At 35.9% G+C, this 24,793-nt stretch overlaps 2 protein-coding genes across 8 annotated transcripts in view; one reads left to right on the top strand and one right to left on the bottom strand.

Annotated features, from left to right (window-relative positions):
• Positions 1–912: 912 nt before the first annotated feature.
• Positions 913–23,801, top strand: LOC131543335 (eukaryotic translation initiation factor 5A-1). Of its 4 annotated transcripts, XR_009271886.1 has the most exons (8): positions 913–1,264; positions 2,568–2,742; positions 3,116–3,220; positions 3,306–3,437; positions 3,518–3,590; positions 20,135–20,205; positions 20,294–20,346; positions 23,232–23,801. XR_009271886.1 is itself a non-coding variant. In XM_058780574.1 (6 exons), exons 2-5 carry the CDS (start codon positions 2,575–2,577, stop codon positions 3,578–3,580), a joined length of 468 nt encoding a protein of 155 aa, XP_058636557.1. In that variant the 5' UTR covers positions 913–1,264; positions 2,568–2,574; the 3' UTR covers positions 3,581–3,590; positions 5,095–5,682. The 4 variants fall into 4 exon arrangements, 2 of the variants coding, with proteins under 2 accessions (XP_058636557.1, XP_058636556.1); XR_009271885.1 differs by lacking the exons at positions 20,135–20,205; positions 20,294–20,346; positions 23,232–23,801 and adding exons at positions 4,455–5,162; positions 5,530–5,571 and having other exon boundaries at positions 915–1,264; XM_058780574.1 differs by lacking the exons at positions 20,135–20,205; positions 20,294–20,346; positions 23,232–23,801 and adding an exon at positions 5,095–5,682.
• The window catches only part of LOC131543331 (G protein pathway suppressor 2-like), a 66,539-nt gene continuing 45,326 nt past the window's right edge, over positions 3,581–24,793 (bottom strand). The window contains exons 11-12 of one of the 4 annotated variants that reach the window (XM_058780567.1): positions 6,240–6,357; positions 3,581–4,476 (exon numbers count right to left, since the gene is read on the bottom strand). In XM_058780567.1, coding sequence (XP_058636550.1) covers positions 6,265–6,357 — 93 coding nt within the window. In that variant the 3' untranslated portion in view covers positions 3,581–4,476; positions 6,240–6,264. Of the gene's footprint in view, positions 4,477–5,468; positions 6,358–24,793 lie in introns of those variants that run through there. The other 3 variants (XM_058780568.1, XM_058780566.1, XR_009271883.1) reach the window with 3 other exon arrangements.

Genomic DNA, 24,793 nt, shown 5'->3' on the forward strand with positions numbered 1-24,793 from the left:
AATTGACATGCTATTGTTGTTGTTTTATTATGTAAAAACCCTAATAGAGGCTACAAGATAATATAAGACCAGGCAGATAGAGGGGTAAAAAAAACAACTATATTGATAAATCATATATACAAATAATATTAATACTATTAAAAGATATAAATATATTAAATTTACTAATATTAATGAAAATAAGCTATCATTAAAAAGACCATTGAGGTCCTATATAGCATTTACAAAGCATGGTTCTTTATGGAACCCTATAAAAAGGGTTCTATTTAGCACCAAAAATGGTTCTGCTATTGTTACAAGCTGAAGAACCCCTTTCTGGTACTGTTTAGAATAATTTTTCTTTAGAGTGTAGTCGAATTGATTTGCTGAAATCAAAACAGGGACGATAATAGGTGAACGCCAGCCAATGAGATTGTCGTTTGCGCATTAGTTCCGCCCACTACCAGGGAACCCGGCAGTTCTTAAAAGCTGAAGAATTCCAAAAGAACTCCGTTATTTTGACAGGAAAATACATCAAAGAATATCATTTACATGTAGCACGTCAATTCTGCATGTTATGAAAGACTCTCTTGCTCTGTATCTTTCTTTGCGCGTGTGAGACAAAGCGACGGCGAGCCGTGCGCCTTCACACTAGGGTTTATGGTATGTCAAATACAGCTACACTGCGCATCCATTCAGATGAACTGAAAAATAAATAATTATATTATAATAAATGATAGTAACGCCACATTGTATTGTCAGTAAAGGTAAAGGCGTTGTAACGGGGGAAAGAGTAATTCGTTTCATTACTCGTGACAGAAAAAAATAACGCAGTTTATTTATAACGCCGTTATTCCCATCACTGCTAATAACACTCACAGACACTGCGAGACAGGCGCTCCCACCCGTCCTAGAAATTAAAGAGCTAGGGTGAACGCGCATGCGCGGTTAGAAGGAAACGGCTGAGGTTCATTTCATGCTATGTGTGGTCGACTTCGTACCGATCAGAGTGAGAGAGCGAGGGACAGAGAGTAAGGAAAAGGGAGTTTAGGATTCACGCTTTGGGTCAGCCAACTGAACGTATTGCTTAAACTGCAAGAGGAGAACACGAAACGTCTGTAATGACAGCAGAGTCAAGTGAATTAAGTGAATAAACACAAGCGGCATTGCGCAGCTGATAGCAAGAGAGGCAGATAGATCCGAGAAGAGAAGAGAGGAAAAAGAGATATCCAGTCGGACTAACTAGTTGGGTTGCCCCGAAAGCGTGGACAAGGCTGTAAACCAGGTAAATAGCTCCTTAAACCATTCAAACAGCGGGCGTCATCCCGCGTAGCAACAACCTCCTCTCTCGAGGTTGCCCTTTATCTATTTCACGCTTTTTGTCACCTTAAACAAAGCAAACAGTAAGACTAAGATGCAGCATCTGTTGTAAATTTAATTGTATCCGCAGGACATTTGCACTTATTCGTTTTTCCGCGAGTAATTAGAATGACGACAACATATTTTCTTTGGGCGTTGTGTGCAAAAACTAAACACAATTTAAATGCGCGTCAAAGTTGCTACGCGGCACGAAGACAAGATCAAAAAACTTAATCATAACTCAAGACGGCATGAGTCCACGCTGCTTAGCTCAGCCTTACATCATAGGAAACCTCGTATTAGCCGCACAGGGGTTCGTTCTGCATTATAGTTAGATTGTGGGTCTGGTTCATGCGCTGTCATGTGCAGTTTAACGGTGACATACTTGCACCTGCTTGGCTGCGATTAGCGCGCTGCTCGGCGGGCCTTCGGATTCTGATCAGTGCGCAGTGGCGGATCCAGCAGGCCTCACAGATAGCAGCCAGCTCACTGCGGCTGGAGGACACGCGTTTCCTTATGAAAGCGGTCCAGACTCTCATTGTTCAAACATACATGGTTCTTATTTCTTGTAAAATTTGTCATTATTGAACTGTGCGATAGCGGCGAGTTGTGTGGATTATCTCAGCTACATGTGCAACTCGCTAGACCCTGCGAAGCGCAGTGATTATTCATATGATGTTATCCATTTCAGAAGTGGTATTCGGATGTTTTAGCATTTTGAATGTGGATTGAAATGACTTCAAGTATCGATATGTGCATGATCATATCTCACTTGACTTGACGTTTGGGCCCTTCCCACATGAATACTTGCAGACCACAATTGCGCACAGTACACTGAATAATGTAAAGCTACTCAAATGTTGTGTTCTCTAGCCGTTTAATTACGATTATGTTATTGTTGACAATTATTATTTAGGGGTAATTACATATTTACAACAGCTAAGCATGTCAGAAGTTCAGTTCACAGGTGCCACGCTCTTGTTGCCTTATATAGCTTCTACAAACCCAGGGAGGCATGAGACTACAATTAATGAATGACAGCGCTGGGTTTTAATGATTAAAATTACACGTGATTTTAATTTCTTGAAGGATGAGAAAGGAAATTTGTTTCAGGGAATGAACAAGTTGTTACATTTTGATGAATGGCTTATTTTATACCGGTCTGTTTATGTTTATTTAAAGAATGGCAAGATTGTTAACCACTGTACTTTTGGCTCATCAATCCTTAGATAAAACATGGCGGATGCTGACCTGGACTTCACAACAGGCGATGCTGGTGCCTCTGCTACCTACCCCATGCAATGCTCTGCCCTGCGCAAAAATGGTTTTGTGGTGCTAAAAGGTCGACCATGCAAGATTGTGGAAATGTCCACATCTAAGACTGGCAAACATGGACACGCCAAGGTGAGTGATGGTCTGTGACAAAGTAGCTAGACTAATGCACATAATTTTCATTTACTTTGAATTCAGTAACACTGATTTTAGTAGATGCATAAATCTGTTAGATGAGTACATCAGAGCAAAACACATTTTATTTAGCAGTCATAGTATTGATGTTAACTGTTGAATTACATGGATTATGTATGGATGAATGTTAGTTCTGCAAAATAAGGGAGTTCCAGAAGTCTCTCTATACAAGGTTTTATAAATTAGGTGCATGGGCATGTGAAAGGGAGGCCATTCATTCACACAATGTGAGGGATGATGCGGATGAAATGAAGTGATCTGATTTTGAATAGCAGCAGTAAAGAAAAACCCCTTTATTCCCTTTATTTAGGTTCACATGGTGGGCATTGACATCTTCTCTGGCAAAAAGTATGAGGATATCTGTCCCTCAACCCACAATATGGATGTCCCTAACATCAAAAGAATGGACTACCAGGTATGTAACTGGGAATATTAGACACAGTTGTACTGTAAGTAAATCATACAGTGTTCCACACATTTCTGTTTTTCCACTTTTTTAGCTTATTGGCATACAGGATGGCTACCTGTCTCTGCTCCAGGACAGCGGTGAGGTCAGAGAAGACCTAAAAATGCCAGAAGGAGACCTGGGCAAAGAAATAGAAAGCAAGTTTGATGCCGGTGAGGAAATCCTGGTAAGTGTCATTAAATCAGCCTCCTTTCAAATGTCACTGAGCAAACGTTAATAGTGTAACCTCTTCATGTTTCTTTGCAGATCACTGTCCTGTCTGCTATGAATGAGGAGGCTGCAGTAGCCATCAAAGCCATGGCTAAATAAAACACAGCAGGTATATGGAGCTCTTACTGCTGTGTGCACATACTCACCTGCTAACTAGGCCCGGAGCGACTGTGCCTCACCAGTGTGCTTGCAGCAAAGCGCTTATTCAAATGTTTACTTTTGCTTTACACAATGAAACAAACCTTGTAATAATATTATTATTATTATTATTATTATTATATTATTGTTTTTTTTAAATATATATTTATCTAGATGCAATCAGTAATCAATCCAGGATGTTTTATAATGTATATAAAAGGGTTTTACAATGGAAGCCCACTTTACATAGAATACTTTGCTGTTTGCACACTGGTACTTTTGTGTAACACAGATGTAGGACTGCTGCAGTGTTTGATGTATCTGGTATGTAAAAGCAGTGACTAAGATGTAAATAGAATTTTCGGATTTCATTTTGTATTTTACTCTACCGGCTAAACAGTAAGAACTAAACATGCTGTATTGTAAAATAACTTTTTAAGAAGCACTATAAACAATTTTGATGTGTTAATATTACCCATATCTGATGTTCCTCTGAGTTAATGGGAGAGTCATTAAGTGATTGCGTAGTGGCTTATTGTGCACTTTGACTTTGGGCTACAAAATGAATGGCAGATATCCAAGCAATTATTTCAGACTCTGTTAAGAACCCAGTTATTACTGTAGACCGCCTGTCTACATTTATATAGAACCTTTGTTTTGGACAGTCATATTTTTGATTGAAGATTTTTACAAGCTTTCCTCCTACTATTTGTGTGTTGTGGATATAGACTTACCTTTTAGCTTCATCTTTTTTTTAATTTCTACTTCCTTGCTTATGTTACTTTTATCACCCCTTCTTCACTCACTCTTGCCTGTACTTCTTTCTTCCTTTCAGGGGATGACAAGATGCATTGGACCTGGATATGAGAGAATTAGACCTCAGCAATGCTATTCTCCCTCCTTTTTTCCGTTCTCATTCTTTATTTCTCTCTCTCTCTCTCTCTTTCTTTTTTCTTTATTAACCCATGTTTGAGTTCAAAACTAGAAAATAAATTTAATAATCAAAATGTTCCAAACAAAATAACATTTTTCAGAAACAAAAGGTACATAAGAAATAAATAACAGAAATGGACATTATGAACAGTGGACAGAAGTACCATAGTGATGGACGGCTGGGGTGGGAAAAGGTTTTATTTGTATTTATTTATTTATTTTTGGGGAGGGGAGGGCACCTCATAACTGTCCATGAGTGTGTCTGTTTTAATTTTAAGATAACTAGACACCCCTCATATGTTATTTGTTTGCCAATTTAAATCACAATGGTAAATAGCTATAAGAGGTCTGTTATGTGGTTAATTTTATTTATGAGCAATTATAGTGCAGAGGGAGGAAAAAAAAAAAAAAAAAAAAAAAACTCAAGTGCAGAATCTCCTGTAAAGGACAGATACAAAGGCAATGACATGAGTAATAGGATGCAGTTTTGTGTCTTCACTACAGGACCAAGTGCTCTGCTTAACTTCCCTTTTATCTTTCAGTAGCTTAAAGCAAAAGACCCTTGGGCAGGGGGTGACAATATCACACAACTTGGTGTAAGGATGATGCAGTAAGACTTTGGATCACTTTTTGCTCCTCCCCCTCTCTCCCCACACGCCTTCTCCCCTGATGAGACTGATAACACAGGGGATGCCAGCATTACCATTTTATCAAAATTTCCCAAGTTTTGGCTGTTTGAGTATGCTCTGAAGTGTAAGGAGGTTCCATTAGCCTTATCTTTCGTTGAAATAAACAGACACATACTTCTGCCTATAATATACTCAGTCTTGACCTGTAGTGCTTTGCTTAATGCTTGCTGTTCATGTTTGAAGGACAAACGAGAAAGTACCCCAACTCCTGTCTTTTAAGTTTGAGGTTTGATGAAATTTTGAAAAAATGGTACTTCTCCCCTTTAAAATCAGTTGTATCCTATGCAGGTCTGAATTGACAGTCATGCACATTACCCTTGACTTGACTACAGTAAGTTAAGTTTTTGTTTGTTCCAATACTGTTATTAAGACAAAAATAAATACAAATTTGTTTTCTAACAAGACAACCCAACCAATATTAAAAAGAGCACATATAAATCATGTCTTTATTTCTGTTTGTGATGCATTCTGGTGGTGTTGTAATATATTGACCATAATGGCTGCTGTTGGCAAACTCCAAGAAAAAGGCATTAAAAGACAAACTAACTGTTGTTTGGTAAAGTACTTATGTAATGTGGGAGAATCTTATTTGTATCTTATTTGCATTATTAACACTTTAAACTTGAAGTTAAAATATACATACAAATCACTATTTCTTACCAAATTTGGATTTTTTAATTTTTTTTTTTTACAAGGATCCTGCAGGGAAAATGCGGCTTGTTCAACCTTTGGCTCTTGAGTTTGTGTTTTGTAAGTCAATCCTCTGACATAAAGTAGCACCTGTTTTTTTTTTTTAACCATCAGAAAACCATGACATCTTTTCTTAGATTCATCAAGTGTAAGACCATTCCTTATTATTTATTATCAACAATGTTTATAAACCAGCAATATTTGCTGCATGGGACATTTATTACAATGTTAAAAAAAACAAATTCAAATGAAGTGGCTTTCAGCTCTCTAAGGTGAGCCTCAGAAAAGAGTTTTCTGTAGCCTGGTACCTTGTCAAGACCATACTTTTAGAAGTTAATGAGGTTTTCCATGGTGAAAGAATCTCTGTCCAGTGTGAGGGAGGAAAGCATGCCGTGATGCTGGTTGAGATGAATTCTGGAATGGAGCCTAAAACATAATAAATAAATAAATAAAAGTTAATCTATCTGTAAAATAAAAGAAAGCTTTATCCCCACTAAATTTTTTTTTAAATTAACCAATAACATCCTTAATACTGAAAAAAAAGAAGAAGAGGTGTAGATTTAAGGTTCAAATAAAAATGATACAATTATTTTAAAAATTCTTCTAAAAAAAAAAAAAAAAAAAAAAAAATAGAAAAGTTTAAAGTAGCAACTAACAATGTACAGGCACTCAGATCTTTTACTGTTATTTTACTGTTTTTCCACAGCATCTGTGTTTTTGCAAATGTGTCTGTTATTTTGTATTTTCATTCTTTTATATATTTAGTGCACTGTTGCACTCACTCAGCATGCAAAATAAGAACTTTTAAATCACATCAGACAGTTTATTAGGGTTGTGACGGTGAGGAAATTTTCCCACCGGTTAATCGACGTGCGACAACACCGATAATAACGGAAATTATTATCGGGGTTTCCCTCTTTTTCTTGCTTTCCTTTGCTTTTAAATAGCTTGTAAAAGCGGCGTGAGCATTGTACTTTCACTTAAAAATTTGAGTTTGTCTTCTTTTCCTCGCTTTCCTTCGCTTTTAAATAGCTTAAAAGCGCCTTGCGCATTTTATTTTCGAATTAGCGGCATTTCGGCATCATCAACAAAATACAACGTCAAACTTACTTAGCCTATATATAAATCATAGAACTTTTATTAACAAAACGAATAAAAAATACACAATGCTATAGGCTATGCCTAATATAAAATAACAAATAACTTGCACAAAGTTAAATAGGTATACAAAACTAAGTAGCCTAAACACTGTGGAGCCAAATAAATAAGAAACGTAGAACGTTTATTAGCAAAACGAATTAAAGCTTGGAAAGTTTACATTAAGTAAAAATAAGCAGACATTAAATTAGATGAAGAATGAAGAAGCAGAACCAATTAAATAAGAAACGAATGTTTAAAAAAACGGTAACACTTTACAATAAGGTTCATTAGTTAACTACATTAGTTAACATTAACTAATAATAAACTGCACTTATACAGCGTTTATTAATCTTTGTTAATGTTAATTTCAACATTTACTAATACATTATTAAAATCTTGTTAACATTAGTTAATGCACTGTGAGCTAACATGAACTAACAATGAACATCTGTATTTTTATTAACTAACGTTAGCGAAGATTGGTAAATACAGTAACAAATGTATTGCTCATGGTTAGTTCATGTTAGTTAATACATTAACTAATGTTTAACTAATGAACCTTATTGTAAAGTGTTACCAAAAAAACTAACCCAAAATATTGCCAAACAGGTGCTTTTGCATTTCGTTTCTAAACTAAATCATCCGCTATTGCCTTGTCTGTCTCACCTCACCCTTCTTATCAGTCAGCTCGACTCACTCTACTCACGTGATCTGTGTACCTGATCTGTGATGCGACTGTCGTTCAGTTTTTAATTGTACTATCTGCTAACTGAACGAAATGATTTTTATTACTATATTTTTTTTTTAGTGCATTGAAATAAAGTATACTGCCACAAAAATATACAGATGACTTTTATTAGTGTATTTCTTAAGTGTGCTTTGAATGATTCAAAAATATTTCAATGTTACTACACTTTTATATAGTTATGGTAACTTTAAATTAAATAATTTTATTTAAAATATATTAGTAATGTAATAGTTATGAGTACATTTTCCCAACTGTGCTACTTAAGTACACCTATAATATATAAATACATTAATTAGCACCAACACTTAGGTTTACTTTTACTAAGTTTTTAAAAAGTTTTGTAATAAAGTACCAGAAGTGCTTTATAATTGCATTGCTGAAAAGTGCTACAATCGCTTTACATAAAATTGTAGTGGATTTTTATAGCCTATATACTATGACTAAGCTTAATTTGGATTTTCATGAAAAACACAGTAGAAATGTATTACTTAGTAACCTATAGGGTTTTATTTGTGCTTAGGCTACTATAAAATAACTAATATCACATGATTGGATTATTCATTATGTATTTAGATGTGTACTAAAATCCACAATTTAACAGTAAGCAGGGCTCCAGACAAAAAAAAAATCGAGTAAGGAGCCATTGGCTCCTATAAGAAAAAAACTTAGGCTTGAAATTATTTTTTTAGGTGCCACAGAATAAACGCATTTTATTTATTTATTTATTTACATTTTGACATTTCAATCATACTGTCATGTGTTTATGTCTAATCTTTTCTTGAATTTATCAGCATTTTAATCCATCTTGTAGACGACCTGGGAACTATGGTTCACTTAAAGTGAGAACTAAACATCTTTTCCAACTTGAAATATACAGTCACAAAGAATTGTTTATTACACAGAATCTGTACCAATATCATGGACCATAACCATCACTTGGCCATTGAGTGTACACCTTTAAAATTGCAATTTAATAAATTTATGTTAGTCCAACTTAAAATAAAAAGTGAACAACACATTTTCAAAGTGTTATTTGAGAGTTTTGAAGTTCACTTAATGTATTTCTTTTAATTATGCATTACGTTTATTTACTTAATAATTTTAAGGCAACGTGTTTCAGGGCTCACAAAATTTCAAAATCCCTGGTAGCCCTTCGGGCAGGTACTCTTCAGTTTTTGGTAGCCCAAAAATTAATTTAACTAGCCCACACCGTAAGCCTGAATTTTGTATCCAATTAAACAATTTAATTACAGAATATTTATATATTACAAGTAATGCAGTCAAACTTAAATATTTAAGTAGATTCTACTCATTTGAACCTATGAATAAATTTAAGTTCAATGAACTTACATTATTTAGTTTATCTCCTGACCATGCCTCCCCCACACTGGTGCAGGGAATCAGGTATGTGACGGTGTGTGATTTCAAGGAGCTGTGGATGAGAAGTTGGATAGTTCTCTGGAAGTTTTTCCCCGCCATTTAGCTTTTATCGTGCCTTTCCCTCGCAAGACTGTTTGCGATCGGCGAAGATTGCTGTTCGTCTAAACGACGGGACATTTCTCATCCGTTAGCTAGGTAGTATTCTCACTCGTCTGCAGCGGACATAACCGCGCTTGAACCCCGGATCAGCGAGGGACTTTGGTTCGACTGACATTTTTTCTAGTGATGAATGAAGCTTTGCAAATCACCGAGGCTTCCCCGCAACTGTATCGTAAAAAGGTTCATTACTCTAAGCTTTTCAAGACGATGCACACTAACGACATCTTGTGGTCAAAAGGTGGAAAAAGCTGCCTTTGCGTCCCAGACGACCCAGCCATTTTTGGATTGTTTCAGATAATAAATCAGTTTGTGCTAAGAAAATAAAGCAAATAAAGTATTCACTCTATATAAATAGGTATTTTACATTTTACATTACAATGAGTGTGTGAATAAATTTGTGGAAAAAAATAGGCAAGAATATATGATATGCATATATGATCAAAATAATAGAAGATTATCAGAATGGTCAGCTGAAGTGATTGGGAAGCGGGAATTAATACAAAATGAACATGCACAAAAATACACGTACAAATATTTATTCGTATTATGATCTATTCTTATCAAAGCGAGTGACACTTCAAACTGCGCAAGTGGTTAGTGTTATTTGAAACAGAAGCAGTCACGTGGTTGTGTGTGAAAACGAAGCTTTGGACGTCACAGATCACATTGCTTCACTGCAAGATGCTTTGTTTTTTTGATACAGGCGTCGAAGCCTCTGTGTCGAACGTCACATCACTAATTTTTTCGCCTCTTCCGTTCTGTGATTTCTTTTTCACTCCATGTTGTTTATGAGGAGTGTAAATTTAGTTTTACTCATACAGCAGCCGCGCTTCCAGCGGAGGAGACTATGGTGATGATAAAATGGTGAGTGCAATAATTTACCACATTTAATTTAAACATGGCTATTGTTTGAAAGAGTAAGTTTAAGTCAATTAACAGTTTAAATACAAAAATGAATGAATCTATCTACTTCTGTTCTATCTAGGTTCAGAGCCCTCTGAACGACTATCTTGTTTTGGAAGGAAGAAAAAATGGAAGAGATGCTTTGGAAGTGTAAGTATGGCCCTCATAACTGTGATAAGAGAGCACACCTATTTAAACATTATCCTCCCAGTTTCACAGACGCAGGGTTGCTGCAGGATTTTTAAGCTCAAATTTAACTAACTTTTTTAAGACCTGCACAAATACAATTAATGCCATATGAGCAGGGTAGGGCAATGTCTATGGTAAACTGTAAAAAGCATGATTTACAGTTCAGATAGAAGTTTTCACAAAAACAAAAAGTTGTTTAAAATTATACACTTCACATTTCAGCCTTTAAACCATTTTTTTAAGAAAACAGATGAGTCAAAAGTATTAATTATTATATTAATTTAAACAATTATCAATAAATTATTATATTAAATAACATACAAACACATTTTACTGATTAGATTTTTATAATGAATTATCTCCTTATCGATCCACCAGTTCACATTTACAGCTCTGTGTGTTTGCAGGGTAAAAACATGGGTCGATTTTTGCATTGGTCTGAACAAAAACAATGCAATGTTCCTGTAATACCGGAGGCTGCAGTTCTAGGACTGCATAGGACCCTATTTTTTGGGACAGCACCATCTATTCCAACAGAGGAGACCTGATTCAAATATCAAACAAACAGATGCAAACAAACAGCACATCAGACGTGAAGCGCTGTGGCTAATTAACTTCTCGCAAAGTCTCGCACAGACAAGTCTTCTTTCCAAGAAAACTGAATTTGAAAGCAGAATATACTGAATATATTGAAATAAATTAGGTTAAATATTTCAAGAGGCTTACCAACAGGTATGTTTAGGATTAGGAGTTGGTTAGGACAATAATTAAGTATATACAATTAAATAACTACATAATTCCTTAAAAATAATAATATACAGAATTGTATAGTGCTATAAAATAGTATGAGCCACTAATATTTAGTCATTTAGCAGACACTTTTATCCAAAGAAACTTATAAATGAGGACAATGGACGCAATCAAAATCAACAAAAGAGCAACAATATGCAAGTGCTATAACATGTCTCATTTAGCCTAAGAGATTTTTTTAAAACTATATAATAAATAAAAAGAAAACAATAGAAAAAGAAGAGAGCAAGCTAGTGTTAGAGGCCTTTTTTGCTTTTGTTAATTGTACAGTAAATAAAAAGAAAACAGAATACAAAAAGATTAGAAAAGCTAGTGTTAGTTTTTTTATTTATTTATTTATTTTTTAGAATGCAAGTCTAAAAGGGACAAGTTTGTTTAAAAAATAGAATTAGAATAGTTCTTCATTCTCTCTTACATTCTTTTTGGCTCATTAAAGATTAATCTTGCTGCCACGTTCTGGATTAATAGTAAAGGTTTTATAGAACTGGTCGGAATACCTTAGAACTGTATAATACATACATACAAAAAATTAATAATATATATATATATATATATTTTTTTTTTTTTTTTTTAACTATAGGGTCCTAGAAATCCAGTTCTGAAACTACAGCCTCCAATATTGCAGGAATACCCTACTCACAACAGCCTTATTGAACATGCACATTCATTCTCTGCCAGCAGGAGGCGCTTTTGAACTGTTTCCCCGGTAACGGCAGAACACAAAGCAGGGCAGCACTGGACTTTGAAACGTGCAGTGCTCATATTTATTTATAGCCTTTTGAAGTTTAACCATCACATCAAGCTGTATCACGATTCTGGTCTTTACCCAAATTTAAGACCTCTTGAAATCATAATTAAGACATTCTTGTACAATTTAAGACTTTTTATGACCTTAAATTTGATCAAATAAATTTAAGACTTTTTAAGGACCCGCGGGAACCTTAAGGCTTAAGGCTAGTCCCAGACTAAAATGCACGTTCAAGCTGTCTTCACTGAAAATACCTTGTACTAACACATCTTAAAATGTCAGTGCCATTGTCTTGGCATTTTTATAAAAGCTATTTAAATATCCTAATTTAACTTAGGCCTAGTCCTGACTTCGCTAAATTAAGCCCTGTCCGTGAAACCACGTCTCTGTTCAAACATGGAAGATATACAAGAACGGAACAATTTCCTTGTTCACATCAGGCATGTACATACATTTAAATCACTTTATGCACAAAAAAGAAAATAAAAAAAAAAAGTACACTTATGCCACCTTCACACCAAAACTCCAGAGCAGCTGTATGTCATGTGGGTTAACTGAGACCTGTTCTGAGGAGGATCACTTTATTGACTGGCACACTGCACAATTACATGTAAACTCTAAAGTCAGATACCCTTATAAAGACTGTAACTTTAATGTTTGCTCTTCACAGAAAAGTTGTCAACAACAAGCCTGACATCACCCAGATGGTACTTCAGAGGCCAGCTCTTTTTACAGTAAACCAGGTACGTGTAAGTGCATTCATCCCATATTTTAAATTATTGTAACTACAAGATTCCAACTTGGATAAAGCATTTATGTCCTCGTAGAACTCATAATTACCATCTGTAAACTGGGAATTTTCTGAGAGCTCCTACGTTTACCACATGACCACTGTACCTGACTGCTGCAGATTAATTTAGGCGTTGATATTGTTGCCATAGAAACACATAATTCCAGGTCCAAGGACACGAACAGCTCAGAGTAGAACGTCACAATGTTGTCCTCAGAATTACTGTAACTATGACATGGTGTGAACACAGCATATGACTTGGAGTATTTGACAACAGCATCATATAACTAACTTGATAATTTTTATCTGTTTCTTACTCCGTTAGGATGAAGCTGACAAAACAGACTCCACCAAAAATCCTTAGCATTGATCAAGAAAATTCACAGCTAAACCCATGGGTGGGAATCATCTTGGAAGAAAGTTTGGCAATGGATGCACTGCCCAATCTCAGGCCTTCTATGTCCTTTTTTGTTTTTTCCTGACTGATTTATGCCCTGCACCTGGACTACCCTAAGTGTATGAAAAGCACTTTATATTTATTCAGCAGGTAATGCTCAACCTTGGAAAAGGTGAGTTAGCACCTAAACTTCAGTACTGCCAATATTGTGAACTCAGAGTGGGAAAAAAAAAAACCATGCCATTTATTGTGATTCTGAGATGGACTGTTTATGTGCTTAACAATAAAGTTAAAGGGTTACTCCACCCCAAAATGAAAATTGTGTCATTAATTACTTGCCCCCATGCCATTCCAAACCCGTGAAAGCTTTGTTCGTCCTCGGAACACAATTTAAGATATTTTGGATGAAAACCGGGAGGCTTGTGACCCATTGACTGCCAAGTAAATTACACGGTCAAGGCACAGAAAAGTATAAAAACATCGTCAAAATAGTCCATCTGCCATCAGTGGTGCAATCTGAATTTTATGAAGCGACGAGAATACTTTTTGTACGCAAAGAAAATAACATTTATTCAACAATTTGTCTCCTCTCTGTCTTTCTGTGTCAGTGTAGCGCCATTTTGGAGAGCATCCGATGGATGCAAAGTGTGTACGCTATTCTGTCATCAGTAACACATGGATGCGTATTGTACGTTTATTTACGCTTTGATTTGAACGGAAACAGTGTTACTGATGACAGAAAATAGCGTACGCACATTCCATCATGTCAATCTAGTTTTTTCATGTTTTATGTGGAAACATTTTCAGGATATGAAAAATTCATGTTTTGTTTTCAATTGAATTAAAATAAAACAGAAAATTGCATGAATGTTCCTTTATTTGTGCGCTTTTTTCTAGTTTAACAAATTGGAAAACTAAAACAACTGATATAGATTTAACTTGGAAATTAGTACATTAAACTTAAATATACTAGGTGTAATAACTGCAAATTAATTGATATTACAAAACATTTTAAGTTAAATGAACTGAACTTTGTGATTGACATTACAAAAATGAATAAGTTAAATATACTTGTATATTACTTTGCATTACTTAAATTTTTTAAGGGCAACCAGTTTCTTCAAGTTTTTAAAGTAAATTCAACTTATCTGGGTTTAAAGTGAAAAAGACCATTTTTTTAAATATAGAAAGTCAGATAAGTCTAAAATGTCAATCAAAAACATTTTCAATACACAAATATCAATTAAATAATTTTATTTCACTATTTACAGGGTATCTGCAGAATTAAAAAAAAATCAATTTAAGGAAATTTATGAACCTTTTTTAAGAGCTGCACAAGTAAAATGAACACTGTATGAGTGGGGTTGGACAATGTCTATGGTAACATTTTAAGCCATAAAATGACATGACTTACAGTTTACATACAAGTTTACACACGCACACACAAAAAAAATCTTATAAAATGACATTTCAGCTTTTAAACCATTTTTTAAGAAGGGACAAGTCAAACATTATATTAATTTAAAACAAATATTACTGTCTTAATTGTTTAGATTTTTAGAAGGCACATTAACTTCTTTCACATTTACAACTCTATGTTTGCTGCATAAAAAACATGGGTCCATATCCGCATTGATCTCAACATAAGATACAGTGGAAATGTAAATTCACTCTCTGCCATGAGGTGGAGCTTTAGGAGCAAATTTAGCGGCTTCTCCGGTAACGGCTGTACAAAAAGCAGCACCGCGCTTATATACGCTGCTTTATCCAATAATATCCAGCTGCAGACTTAATTTGCGATGGGCTTTATTATCTTACTGAAGCTTGAATTTGTTCGAATAATTTTCTGAACGCCTGTTGTAAATGGGCTTTGCACTATAGTAATTTATAGTAAATACTATAGTGTTTTTGAACCATACTATATTAAAGTACTTGAATTAATTTGTTGTGGTAATTCTATAGTTACTGTTGTAATATAACAACTATAGTAATATAAACAAATTACTTTATAAATACTATAGTGTTTTTGAACCATACTATATTAAAGTACTTGAATTAATTTGTTGTGGTAATTCTATAGTTACTGTTGTAATATAACAACTATAGTAATATAAACAAATTACTTTACCCAATACTGTAATACGTTTTCTACAACTATAGGGCATATTATACTACAATACACTACAGTTTACTGTAGTAAAAACTAAAGTATACTACAGTATTTATTACAGTTTATCAGTTCACTATAGTTAATACTACAGTATGCTGTAGCATTCATTAAAGTGTTGTAAATACTGTAATATATACACTATAATACACTTTACTATGGTATGGTTCAGAAACACTATAGTATTTACTATGAATTACTATAGTATTTCATGTGGGTATTCATAAATATAAATAGTTTGTTTTAGAAGTGACACATTGAGCTGCAGCAGTGCAGCAGGTGTTGCAGCAAACCACTGCCCTTTTTGCTTGGCCAGCATGTTTAAGCCAGCCAACTGGCCAAATTAAAAAGTCATCTTCAAAGCCACTTCAGAAAGGCAGTTGTCTGTGGAAGTATGAATATCTTTAGTTGTTTGTTTAATATACAGTGGGTACGGAAAGTATTCAGACCCCCTTAAATTTTTCACTCATTTTTATATTGCAGCCATTTGCTAAAATCATTTAAGGTCAATTTTTTCCCTCGATGTACACACAGCACCCCATATTGACAGAAAAACACAGAATTGTTGACATTTTTGCAGATTTATTAAAAAAGAAAAACTGAAATATCACATGGTCCCAAGTATTCAGACCCTTTGCTGTGACACTCATATATTTAACTCAGGTGCTGTCCATTTCTTCTGATCATCCTTGAGATGGTTCTACACCTTCATTTGAGTCCAGCTGTGTTTGATTATACTGATTGGACTTGATTAGGAAAGCCACACACCTGTCTATATAAGACCTTACAGCTCACAGTGCATGTCAGAGCAAATGAGAATCATGAGGTCAAAGGAACTGCCTGAAGAGCTCAGAGACAGAATTGTGGCAAGGCACAGATCTGGCCAAGGTTACAAAAAAATTTCTGCTGCACTTAAGGTTCCTAAAAGCACAGTGGCCTCCATAATCCTTAAATGGAAGACGTTTGGGACGACCAGAACCCTTCCTAGAGCTGGCCGTCCAGCCAAACTGAGCTATCGGGGGAGAAGAGCCTTGGTGAGAGACATAAAGAAGAACCCAAAGATCACTGTGGCTGAGCTCCAGAGATGCAGTCGGGAGATGGGAGAAAGTTGTAGAAAGTCAACAATCACTGCAGCCCTCCACCAGTCGGGGCTTTATGGCAGAGTGGCCCGACGGAAGCCTCTCCTCAGTGAGCCTCTCCTAAAAAACACCTGAAGGACTCCAAGATGGTGAGAAATAAGATTCTCTGGTCTGATGAGACCAAGATAGAACTTTTTGGCCTTAATTCTAAGCGGTATGTGTGGAGAAAACCAGGCACTGCTCATCACCTGTCCAATACAGTCTCAACAGTGAAGCATGGTGGTGGCAGCATCATGCTGTGGGGGTGTTTTTCAGCTGCAGGGACAGGACGACTGGTTGCAATCGAGGGAAAGATGAATGCGGCCAAGTACAGGGATATCCTGGACGAAAACCTTCTCCAGAGTGCTCAGGACCTCAGACTGAGCCGAAGGTTTACCTTCCAACAAGACAATGACCCTAAGCACACAGCTAAAATAACGAAGGAGTGGCTTCACAACAACTCCGTGACTGTTCCTGAATGGCCCAGCCAGAGCCCTGACTTAAACCCAATTGAGCAACTCTGGAGAGACCTAAAAATGGCTGTCCACCAACGTTTACCATCCGACCTGACAGAACTGGAGGGGATCTGCAAGGAGGAATGGCAGAGGATCCCCAAATCCAGGTGTGAAAAACTTGTTGCATCTTTCCCAAAAAGACTCATGGCTGTATTAGATCAAAAGGGTGCTTCTACTAAATACTGAGCAAAGGGTCTGAATACTTAGGACCATGTGATATTTCAGTTTTTCTTTTTTAATAAATCTGCGAAAATGTCAACAATTCAGTTTTTCTGTCAATATGGGGTGTTGTGTGTACATTAATGAGGAAAAAAAAAGAACTTAAATGATTTTAGCAAATGGCTGCAATATAACAGAGTGAAAAATTTAAGGGGGTCTGAATACTTTCCGTACCCACTGTATGTTCTCACAATATATATTGCATAATAGTTTAACAGTGTACTTATTTATTCTAGGCTTTACTATACACCGATGCAGGGCCGGCATGCAAAGTATAGCTCCTAATGCAGGTGTGTGAGTTGTTGTCATCTATTTTGGAGTGATTGCAATATATTTTAAATATAAACTTGTTCTGTCGGTCAGCGTAATTTCTGGAAAGATCATTGACCGCTTTATAATGAGTTTAAAGGAGTGCGAGCGCCGCTTTGAATTTGCACGTACAATGAATGACATCGCGCTGGGAATGTCATATTTAGGGTAACAATGCAATACATAATATCATATTATTGATATTAAAGGTCTCATGGCATGAAAATTTCACTTTATGAGGTTTTTTAACATTAATATGAGTCCCCCTAGCCTGCCTATGGTCCCCCAGTGGCTAGAAATGGCGATAGATGTAAACAGAGCCCTGGGTATCCTGCTTCGCCTTTGAGAAAATGAAAGCTCAGATGGCCCAATCTGGAATCTTCCCTTTATGTCGTCATACAGGGAAAGGTTACCTCCCCTTTCTCTGCTTTGCCCGCCCATGAGAAAATGAGCTACTACCGTGCGAGGCGAGCGCAATATTTTTTTTCCTCGAGAGACATCATGGCTTGCAAACGAGCGAAGCATGGCAGTTGCTCAGTGTTTGGATGTACAAATGAACACCGAAGTATTTTTTTGGTTCCTTCATCCGAGCCTATGGATGTGTTAAATAGATAAAAAGTGATGGTAAAGGCTTATATTGTTATAAAAGATTTATATTTTTATTTTTAACAATCAAAAAATCCTGAAAAAAGTATCACAGGTTGTAAAATAAACATTAAGCACTGTTTCTAACATTGATAATTATTAATATTGATAATCAGCATATTAGAATGATTTACGTAGGTTTATGTGACACTGAAGACTGGAGTAATGGCTGATGAAAAATCATTTTGCATCATCATTTTGCATCACAAAAACATGTTTTAAAGTATAGTAAAATAGAAAATCATTATTTTAAATTGTAATAATATTTCACAATATTATTGGGGTTTTTTTTTCTGTATTTTTGATCAAATAGGCTAAATCCAGACTTTCTTTAAAAAACATTTAAAATAGTAAATTTTCCAAAAAATTTTTACTGTTCAAGTATAAATACACAAAATTTAAAGTTAAATGTTGTATAAATAAAAAGGTTAGGAATCACATGTGTTTCAAGTGCTTTTTATTAGGGGTGGTGGGGGCCTCCAACATGATTTTTGCCTAGGGCCTCCTAATGTCTAGAACCGGCCCTTCACCGATGTGGACTAGGATGTAGACTAGCACTGCATCAATTTGTTGCAACCAATTATTAGTGTGATTATTTAGTTGTTAAATAAGGAGAATATTCTTATTTTTTGTTGTTTTCCAGTATGCTCTACATCTTGTCTTGGGAGTAGGGTTGGGTACCGTTCACATTTGAACCGGTACGGTACTGGTATCGGTATCTGAAATTCGGTACCGGTACCCAACGGTACCTTTTTTCGGTACTTTACTCTCTGTGTAATAACAAAAACATGTATTTCAGTGAAAAAATAAGTCCAAAACTCTCAATTTCAAAATTTTGAACAATAGGGCCCTACATTATTTTTTTTATTTTGGTTTATTTTTTCTGATAATCAAATGAAGGCATGAAACATTTATTTATTTTTAATCCAATGAAAATGAAACCCTTTTATTTTTTGGCAAACAAATTGAGGTTTACTGTTAATACATGGTAGAAAAATTGTGTGAATATTCCTTTAAAAATGTTTTAATAATAATTGTATTTTTTTCTACAATTAAGTCATTAATGTGGTTGTAATAATTCCTTTTATCATTTAATTGTTTTATTTAAATTTGTCAGTAAATGGAATATATAAAGACGTACATTATACTGTACAAAAGTAATACAAGAGTAATATAGGCTATTTTTGTTACGTTAAACCGCACTTTTATTTTGACAGGTTGCCATGAAGTTTCTGAGTGTATACAGTTTGATATGATGCTAGTTTTCTCAAATGAAACGGTAAAATTCTCATGAAGTGACTTACAGCCTGTAAGTTCATGTGTTCATGTAGTGAGATGCAGAGTTCACGTGTGCTTCAGTATTTGTGTAGTAAACACAACCGCATCTCCGCCATTCATACATACCGAAGCTAACGGAACATGCAGGATTCATATTTAAACAGTCTTTGCGTTTTAATATTCACATACGCTAGTTCATATCGCGATTCAAATTAAGTGACAGACATTCTTTTATTCATCCAAAACTTGACGAATTCTGCAGCATTCCGCACTATAGAGTAAATTCCATTTTTATGAATGGACTCCGCCATCCTGTCCGCGTTTTCGGGGAAACCATATGACCCTAGAAATGTAAGCACACTTCAGAACATTTCGGTTTGCCCTGTGTGTTGTGTTTTAAAGAGTTGCAGGGGTGACAAGTCACAGGGTCTCTCCCTCTCTCTCTCGCTGTCTCTCTCGTAAGTGCCCAAATGCGTTCTCAGGTACCGAAATTAGGTACCGAATGATTTAATGTGAATCGATACTCGGTAGTACCGACGCAATTCGGTCGGTACCCTTAAAAGTACCGAGCTCGGTACCCAACCCTACTTGGGAGCACCCTTCGAAGTAATTATCAGTTAATGTAATTGACCTTTGTGATGTTGTAGCAGTTGATATTTCAAGATTTCTCTCTGTTTTTGTCTTCCAGTGTGACATTCCAAACATATGGAGATGGTGGACTCTTATTCTTCTAGAGAACTTTAGGGTTTTCTCTGAAAGGTAGATACTGGACATTTCCTCGAGCCCACCATTACATTTGCACCCCCTTCTGACCAATTTTAAATTAACCAAGATATGTATATTACAGGACTACAAGAGGCCTTTCCAAGTGGAGAACAGGCTACACATAGCAACAGTGAGGTAGTCTTAAATATAAACACACATATACAGTATCTCACAGAAGTGAGTACACCCCTCACATTTTTGTAAATATTTTATTATATCTTTTCATGTGACAACACTGAAGAAATGACACTTTGCTACAATGTAAAGTAGTGAGTGTACAGCTTGTATAACAGTGTAAATTTGCTGTCCCCTCAAAATAACTCAACACACAGCCATTAATGTCTAAACCGTTGGCCACAAAAGTGAGTACACCCCTAAGTGAAAATGTCCAAATTGGGCCCAATTAGCCATTTTCTCTCCCCAGTGTCATGTGACTCATTAGTGTTACAAGGTCTCAGGTGTGAATGGGGAGCAGGTGTGTTAAACTTGGTGTTATCGCTCTCACTATCTCATACTGGTCACTGGAAGTTCAACATGGCACCTCATGGCAAAGAACTCTCTAAGGATCTGAAAAAATTAATTGTTGCTCTACATAAAGATGGCCGTACGGTTCACGGGGCAAATTCCGAAGTGATCATCCCTATCCCCTTGGAGTGGGGACTCTGGAGTGAACAGGGCACGTGCGTCCCATTATTTAGTCGTTTGGAATGCACTTGGCAAAGGAGAGACTTAATTTCCTCATCATCTTCAACTGGGATGTTCCCGTGACAACGCAGCACGGTGTCCGTCAGCAGATGTCGCTGTTTTAATGTCATACAGTCGTAGCCAAAAATATCGGCACCCTTGATCAAAGAAGGCTATGAAAATTAATCTGCATCAATCTTGCATCTGCAAGATCCTTTTGATCTTTTATTTTAAAAATTCACAAAAATCTAACCTTTCATTGGATAAGAATTTAAAATGGGGGGAAATATAATTATGAAATATATGTTTTTCTCTAATACACATTGGCCACAATTAACGGCACCCCTAGAAATTCTTATGAGTAAAATATCTCTGAAGTATATTCCCATTCATATTCACAGTTTTGAGCACTCCAGGGTGATCATGAACATGAAATTATCCAGCCATGGCTTCCTGTTTCACAGAAATATAAATAGTCAAGTCACCTTTATTTATATAGCGCTTTTAACAATACAGATTGTGTCAAAGCACTTAACAGTATCATTGGAGGATAGAGTGTCAGTAATGTCAGTAAAATAGGAGGGAAAACAAAGCCCAAATTCCCTTAATCATCCATCACAATGGGAAAAACCAAAGAATATATTTCCGATGTGCAGCAAAAGATAATTGAGCTTCACAAATTAGTGAAGAGGCTTTAAGAAAAGAGCTAGAGCAGTGAAAATTCCCATTTCCACCATCAGGGCAATAATTAAGAATTTCCAATCAACATAAAATGTTACGAAACTGCCTGGAAGAGGATGTGTGTCCTAATGCACGGTGAGAAGGAGAGTTTGAGTGGCTAAAGACTCTCCAAGGACCACAGCTGGAGAAATGCAGAAAACAGTTGAGTCTCGGGGTCTGAAAACCTTAATAAAAAAATAAATTAAAAAAATTGTCAAACAGCACCTACATCACCACATGTTGTTTGGGAGGGTTTCAAGAAAAACTCTCCTAGTTCATCCAAAAACAAACTCCAGCATATTCAGTTATCAGACACGACTGGAACTTCAAATGGGACTGGCTTCTATGTTCAGATGAAACTAAAAAATGAGCTTTTTAGCAGCAAACACTTAAGATGGGTTTGGTGAACACAGGGATAAAAAGTACCCCATGTGTACAATGAAATATACTGCTGTATTTTTGGGCCTATATTTCTGCTGGAGGTCCTGGGCATCTTGTCATCTAGACACATGGCATCATGGATTCTATCAAATACCAACAGATAAAAAAAAAATCAACAAGTGACTGACTCTGTTAGAAATCTTATAATGGGCCATGTTTGGATCTTCCAACCGTACAATAATCCAAACACAAACCTCAAAAACAACACAAAAATGGGTCACTGAGCACAAAACCAAGCTTCTGCTATGGCCATTCCAGTGCTCTGACCTGAACCCTATAGAAAATGAGTGGGGTGAACTGAAGAGAAGCAGCACCAACATGGAGCTGGGAATCTAAAGGGTCTGGAGTGATTCTGGATGAAGGAATGGTCTCTGATCTCTTGTCAGGTGTTCTCTCGCCTCATCAGGCATTATAGGAGAAAATATTGAGCTGTTAAACTGGAAAATGGAGGTTTCAAAAAGTATTGAATAAAAGGGTGCCGTTAATTGTGGCCAATGTGTATTAGAGAAAAACATTTTCTTATTGATATTTCCCCCCATTTTAAATTCTTATTATCCAACGAAAGGTTAGATTTTTGTGATTTTTTTTAATAAAAGATCAAAAGGATTAACAATGCAGATTAATTTTCACAGCCGACTTTGATCAGATTTACCAAGGGTGCCGATATTTTTGGCCATGACTGTAAATGTCTTTTTATTGTTGTTAGCATAACTGTTGCAAATGAACATACATTTTATATTTTAAAACGTTTTTAAAGTTTTTTGCTATATAATATATAAAACTAATATGTATACAACTTTGTAAAATATAAAGTTTTTTTTATTTTTTATGCCAGTGTCCGTCAGTGAATCTGCTGACACACACCGTGCTGTGTTGTCATGGGAACATCCCAGCTAAAGATAACGAGGAAATTATGTCTCTCCCTTTTCCAAGTGCATTCCAAACGACTAAATAATGGCATGCAAGTGCCCTGTTCACTCCAAAGTCCCCACTCACACAAGGAGATAGGGATGATCACTTCCATTTGGAATTTGCCCCGTGAACCGTACGGTTCAATACACGTACCGTTCCACCCCTAATATGAATGCATAATACATATAATAACATATGATGCATATTAACACATTTATAAGAAATATTAAAGTTACATTTTCCTTTAATATTCTGTAATTAAGGAGCTCCCAGTAATCAGACACATGACAGAAGTTGTGAAATGGCTCCATTACAACAGACATCTGCTCAGGGGGCAGTAGAAGAGCCGCTTTTCCTTATAATGGATGAAGAGGACAAGGAAAAGGCCCTCAACAATCTCCTGAAACAATCAGAAGCTTCCAGAGTGCCCTTCACATTTTTCTTTTGTGTTCAGGGGAGTTATTTTTGCAGGATTGTCACGACAAAATGGACCTAAGAGTGAACTGTTCATTTGATACATTTTAATTTTAAATTATACAAGATTGTCATGATAAAATGTGAATTGTGCCCAAGAGTGAATTGTTCATTTTTGTAAATTCATGCAATATTGTTATGGCAAAATGGGCATGGTGAATTGTTCAATTGATAAATTTGAACTTAACTATTCTGTACATTTTGATTGTTTCTTTTAAAATTATGGTGTGTTTTTTTAAAGATTTTTATTTAAATATTTTTGTTTTCATATAGAAAAATGCATGATGCACATGTTCTTGACTTTGGAGTAAACGTTTATTTTAAATCTTGTGATTAAAGTATATTTCATATAAAATGCCCATAAGTTTCAAACATTATTTTTTAATATCATAAACAGGAAATAACTTGCATAATACAATTATACAAACAACTATTATATTACAAAAGATCAATGTTTTTTTTAAAAATGGTTAATATACCTTGATATATCATTATAACATGCATACATACGTAATGTATGACATTTCGTGTAAAAACCGTGGGTGGCGCTACTCTGTTAAGAACGTAAGTAAATAACTAAAAAATAAGTGTTAAACGGGCAAACACTTCAAATCTCCAGAGCCATCTCCGGTCATGTCACCCAGCCGCATATACTCAACTCATGTCTTCTGAACGCAAACGCCCAGCTAGTCAGCTAGGTATCGCAGAGGCCTTCTCAAAAATGACCAAATACAAAAGAGAAAGTGATAAATGTAAGACATTAATGAGAAATGTGGCAACATTTTGGTAGTTGAGAACGCGCCACTCTGCACTGTATAGAAACCTGCTTTCTGAGAAATGCTTCAGTCGTTTGATAAACAGCACGAACTTCCGAGCAAAAAACACTTTTCAAACACTGTCAATCCTCAACTATTCAATGAAACCAAGGAGAAAATCATCACGGAACTACACAACCTTGATTTTTTTTCCACCACGACTGATATGTGGTCCAGCGTTCATATGACTCTGTTTATGAGTCTGACTGTACATTTCATCAACAAAAATTGGGATCTGAAAAGCAGGTGCTTGCAGACTGCGTTCACACCATTAAGTCATATGGCGGATAATTTAGCAGAATCTCTCCGCAGCGCATTCAAAGAGTGGGGATTAAATGAAAAAAATCTTGCATGCATCACGACAGATAACGGGGCCAAAATCGTGGCTGCTGTTATGAAATTAGAATGGCCATGGCTGAATTGTTTCGGCCACAATCTTAACTCTCTTGTCAAATCTTAAACTCAATGTCAGCCACGAAGGAGAGGTCATCCAGGGCCATGGGGTTGTGCCGAAATTTGGTGTCTGCATTCGCCCA

The sequence above is a fragment of the Onychostoma macrolepis genome, chromosome 07, assembly GCF_012432095.1.
Source record: "Onychostoma macrolepis isolate SWU-2019 chromosome 07, ASM1243209v1, whole genome shotgun sequence".
Classification (NCBI taxonomy): domain Eukaryota; kingdom Metazoa; phylum Chordata; class Actinopteri; order Cypriniformes; family Cyprinidae; genus Onychostoma; species Onychostoma macrolepis.